Source organism: Lutjanus erythropterus, chromosome 16 (assembly GCF_056507025.1).
Source record: "Lutjanus erythropterus isolate fLutEry1 chromosome 16, fLutEry1.hap2, whole genome shotgun sequence".
Taxonomy (NCBI): domain Eukaryota; kingdom Metazoa; phylum Chordata; class Actinopteri; order Lutjaniformes; family Lutjanidae; genus Lutjanus; species Lutjanus erythropterus.
In genome coordinates, this window is record NC_139332.1 from 30744637 (window position 1) to 30749969 (window position 5333).

Below are 5333 nucleotides of genomic sequence, written 5' to 3' on the forward strand. Positions count from 1 at the left end.
GTGTCTTGCTATTTCAGTCATTGTGTCACAATATATGCAAATACCCATGAGCTAATATACACTACATGAACCAATCCCAGTGCACAATATGTTAAATTGTTAATCACATGCACCTGCAATTAATTACAGCACACACACACACACACACACACACACACACAGAGAGAGAGAGAGAGAGTAATGAAATGTCTCTGTAAAATGTTATGATCTTTGAATTTAAGTCCCTCATGTCTTTTGTCTTGTTATGATTCCAGATGATATCAAATTTTTCTTTACTTCATTAAAATTTAAAATGATATTTTGTGAAATTTGGGGGATGTACAAGTTTTGTTTGGTCCATATTTGAACATGAAGGTTTCTGATCTTTATCTTTACATTTCATATTAACTGAGTTTATAGTTTCTGTCCTTCGGGATGAAACTGAGGTCAAAGGTCATCACCAAATCAGTCTCATCAAAAAAAAAAAAACACATATATGTTTATATTTCAAAGTACGTTGACCGAAGCTGTCAAATACTTTTAATCAGTGTTTATTTTTATTGGTGATGCTGAATTTTTATGATGTTTCCCTCTGACCAGAAGAGGAAGCTGCATCACCAACAACCAGCTGCAGCAGTCAGTTCAGTTTCTGTTCAGTTTGACTGAGGGAGGTTTTTGTACGACGACTTTTCACTGTGTGAACACCCACAGACTGTTGATGTTATGGAGACTCTGACAGTAGTAAACTGCTGCATCTTCAGTCTGGACTCCACTGATGGTCAGAGTGAAGTCAGAGTTTGATCCACTGCCTGTAAAACGATCTGGAATCCCTGATACTCGAGTGCTAGCATAGTAAATGAGAAGTTTAGGAGTTTCTCCATCTCTCTGTTGGTACCAGGCTAAACGGTTAGAACCATACACATTCTGACTGGTCCTGCATGTGATGGAGACGGAGCCTCCCACAGCAGAGCTCACTGCTCCAGGCTGAGTCACTGTGACCTGACCTCTGGACTCTGAGGACACAGAGACAAAAACATAAAGCAGCGTCATGGTTTTGTGGGCTTCATTTCAGAGGGACGGATGTTGATAGAGGAGAGGAGTTTGATTCTCTGGACTTTACCTGTGAAGCAGCAGCAGAGGAGAGTCCAGATGAGGACGCAGATCAAAGTCATGTTTTTGATGAGGAGGATTTCTGTGTCTTCTGTTGTCATGAAGGACAGCTGTCAGTCATCCAGTCTTCAACTCTCAGGACTATAAACTCTCCCAGAGCACTGGAGCATGGTGCTGCTGATGCAAAGTGGCTCTCTATGGAAAATAAGTCAGTATGTTTATTTGAATAACATCTTTCATGAGCAGAAATCAAAAAGTGCTTCACAATAAAATACAACAAGACAAATGAAAGACAGAGGAACAGACTTGACATGCAGACATCAAGCTAAAAACTTAAGTCAAAACAAATTAAACAGAAGAAACAACTGAGTCTACAGTTGTCTTATAAAGGTGTCAATAGAAGCAATGACCTCAAACACATGGTCTCCTTTTGTCTTTTTCTTTCTTGAAAGCCTGGCTCATAGGAAGTCAAAAGGAAGTTAAACAGAAGAGAAAGATAAGCCAAAACTTTCCAGCACCCACTGAACAAAACCAGCTTAGTCAAAAATAACAACTTATGTTTTGTCAGTATTTAGCTGGTGAAAAATATCTGCCATTCAGTCTTTTATAATTTGAGGCAATTTAGTGAAACAGACAGATTTTGAGGCTCATAGAACATATATAATTGCATATCATCTGCATAACGATGGTAGGAGTAACTTTTAAAATTACTTATTTGCCTGACAATAATTATTCTCAATACAAACAGCATCAGACCCGGGACAGAACCTTGTGGAACACCACAGAACAGCAGAGCAGAAATCACAAAGTCATCCACAATAAAAGATGAAAATCAAATAAAAGACAGTGTTACACACTTGAAATCCACACATCAAACTAAAGACATCAGGCGAACCAAATTAAACAGAATCAACAAATGGTTCTTGAGCTGCTTTTTAAAGGTATCAAATTCCAATCAGAGAGACCTCTTGAGTCTGAAGCAAAGAACATCCAATACGTCCTCATCAGAGGACCTCAGATTCCCACCAGTAGAACAGAGCTGCAGTGGCTCTTTAATGTGGGCAGGTGCCTGATGATGCAAGGCTCTAAAATTGATCACAAGAATATTGAATTGAATTCTGAACTTAATGTGAATCCAGTATAAAGACTTGAAAACGGGTGTTTTACATGACCCTTGTGGATGATTTGATTTAAAAGCTTGGTAGCAGATATTTTGACCACAAAGGAAAAGGAAATTGAAGATATGACAGGAAAGGGGGCAGAGAGAGAGGGGATGACACGCAGTAAATGGGCTGAAGGCGGGAATCGAACCAGCAGCTGCTGCAGAGGACTGACAGCCTCAACACATGGTGCCCACGTCCTACCAACTGAGCTATAGGGGCGTCCTGAGATCCGAGTTTTTAACCCCAGGAATGTTTTGAATAACAAGCTCTATGAAAGTGATGACAACACAGTCTCCATATTTAAATAAAAATAAAGAATTATTCATCTCATTAGTGGTGTACATACATATATTTTCAGGAGTAATTGCTTCCTTATGTTCCTGTTTTAATATTCACAGTAGATTCATTAAATCCACAGACACCGGCTTCATGTTGTGACATGTTCATCTGTTCTCCAAATGTTGTTTTCTTCTTGTTGACATTAACACTCGAGGAAATTTAATGTCCTCCTAACAAATAAACTTTTGTCCGTGTAAATAACATCTTCAGCACCATTGTTACTGCTTTGCACAGGGTGTCCACAAAGTCTCTTTACAATTTAAAAAAATTATTACAAAAACAATTGATGAGATATGTTAATCAGATTTGTTCTATGTACTCAGTGGTTATCAAAGTTTTTAATCACATTGCGTTTGTGTATTTCAGGTACCCTGTTGATGAAATAGGTTCTGTTAAATAAACCCCCCAAAAATGGCTACTCCTCAAGAAAAGGCACAATGTGTATGGTGTTTTATTGAAACAAAATCGGATACGCATTCTTTCTATGGTGTTATTTAAGATATCGTGTATCGAACCAAGATACGGGACATCAACGACCTGAAGCAAAAGATCACTGATGCCATTGCCACCATTGATGAGGCTATGCTACAGCAAACATGACAAGAAATCGAGTACCGTCTTGATGTGCTTCGTGCAACTAATGGTGCCCATATAGAGGTGTATTAAATGAGGCAGAAAAACACCTTCAGTATCAACGTTTCGTTTTGTAATAATTTCCACAGATTTGTCTATTCATGTGCTTTTGTAATAAATTTGTTAAATTGTAAAGAGACTTTATGAACACGTGTATAACAAAGTTAATTTGAGAGAAAGTAACTAAATACTTCAGGTTTTTCTGATGGAGTTGTGATGTGTCATATTACTGTGTATGAACATTGTAGAAAGATTGTTTTGTTAACTGCTGTTGACAAGATGAAAGAATGAACTTTCAGTCTATGTTATGACATGTATTTAAGATAATATTTTCTCAAATTTGAGGGATGAACATCTTTGATCATGTAGGTTTCTGATTCTCATCTTTATATTTCATATTAATTAAATACAGTTTCTGTCACCCAGGATGAAACTGAGATCAAAAGTTATGACCAAGTCACTCCAGTCACAGCAAGAAAACCAAATGTCAAAATACTTAAACTGAAGTTGTAGATTTTATCAATGATTATTTGTATTATGTTTACCTCTGGCCAGAAGGGGAAGCTGCATCACACACAACCAGCTGCAGGAGTCACTTCACTTTCTGTTGAGTCTGACTGAGGGAGGTTTTTGTGCGACAACTTTTCACTGTGTGAACACCCACTGGCTGTTGATGCTATGGAGACTCTGACAGTAGTAAACTGCTGCATCTTCAGTCTGGACTCCACTGATGGTCAGAGTGAAGTCAGAGTTTGATCCACTGCCTGTAAAACGATCTGGAATCCCTGATACTCGAGTGCTAGTCTGGTAAATGAAAAGTTTAGGAGTTTCTCCATCTCTCTGTTGGAACCAGGCTAAACAGTTAGAATCATAAATATTCTGACTGGTCCTACATGTGATGGAGACGGAGCCTCCCACAGCAGACCTCACTGCTCCAGGCTGAGTCACTGTGACCTGACCTCTGGACTCTGAGGACACAGAGACAAAAACATAAAGCAGCGTCATGGTTTTGTGGGCTTCATTTCAGAGGGACGGATGTTGATAGAGGAGAGGAGTTTGATTCTCTGGACTTTACCTGTGAAGCAGCAGCAGAGGAGAGTCCAGATGAGGACGCAGATCAAAGTCATGTTTTTGATGAGGAGGATTTCTGTGTCTTCTGTTGTCATGAAGGACAGCTGTCAGTCATCCAGTCTTCAACTCTCAGGACTATAAACTCTCCCAGAGCACTGGAGCATGGTGCTGCTGATGCAAAGTGGCTCTCTATGGAAAATAAGTCAGTATGTTTATTTGAATAACATCTTTCATGAGCAGACATCACAAAGTGCTTCACAATAAAAGACAATAAAGCAAATAAAAGACAGCGTCACAGACTTAAACTGCAGTCATCAAGCTAACAGAAAAGGCAAAACAGGTTAAACAGTAGAAAGAACTGAGTCTACAATTTCCTTTTAAAATTGTCAGGAGTTATGACCTCAAACACACAGTCTCCTTTTGTCATATGCCTCTCTACTCCATGAAGTGTAGCAGCCAGAAGAACACATGCCGACTGTTGATACCATGAAAACACTGACAGTAGTAAACAGCTGCATCTTCAGTTTGAACTCCACTGATGATCAAAGTGTAGTCAGTCCCAGAGCCCGTCCCACAGACATGATCTGAAATCCCAGACTGGAGAGTTGAAGTACAGGAGATCAGAAGTTTAGGAATTTCTTCAGGTTTCTGAAGGTGCTGCTGGAAGCAGCAACTAGTGCTTTGACTGACTGATCTGATAGAGACAGTCTGTCCTGGAACAACAGACTGAGATGCTGCAAACCGAGTCAGGATGATTTCTCCTGATGACTCTGAAAAACTTGAAAAAGAGTAGAAGAGTTATTGAGACAAATCCAGTTTGGAGAACGTTGATCAACATCCAAACAGAAGAGAATCACTTCTTTAACACGGCGAACAGATGGAAGAAGGTCAGTGCTGCTTGTTTCAGTGTTTCTCCATCACAGCAGAGCATCACTGTGGTGAACCTGGTTGCATCCTGAAGCAGAAGAGAGTCTCACCCTGAACAAGGAGCCGCAGGATGACCAGCAGGAGAATCAGTGACATCATCATCGTGATGTT

General features: G+C 39.6%; 1 protein-coding gene across 1 annotated transcript; it reads right to left on the reverse strand.

Annotated features, from left to right (window-relative positions):
* Positions 1-552: 552 nt before the first annotated feature.
* On the reverse strand, positions 553-4475 carry LOC146313373 (uncharacterized). The gene is made up of 4 exons (XM_084739464.1): positions 4300-4475; positions 3885-4192; positions 1100-1196; positions 553-992 (listed from the first exon to the last, which is right to left on the reverse strand). The coding sequence occupies exons 1-4, from the start codon at positions 4388-4390 to the stop codon at positions 670-672; spliced, it is 819 nt and encodes a 272-aa protein (XP_084595590.1). The 5' UTR covers positions 4391-4475; the 3' UTR covers positions 553-669.
* Between the last annotated feature and the right edge of the window lie 858 nt (positions 4476-5333).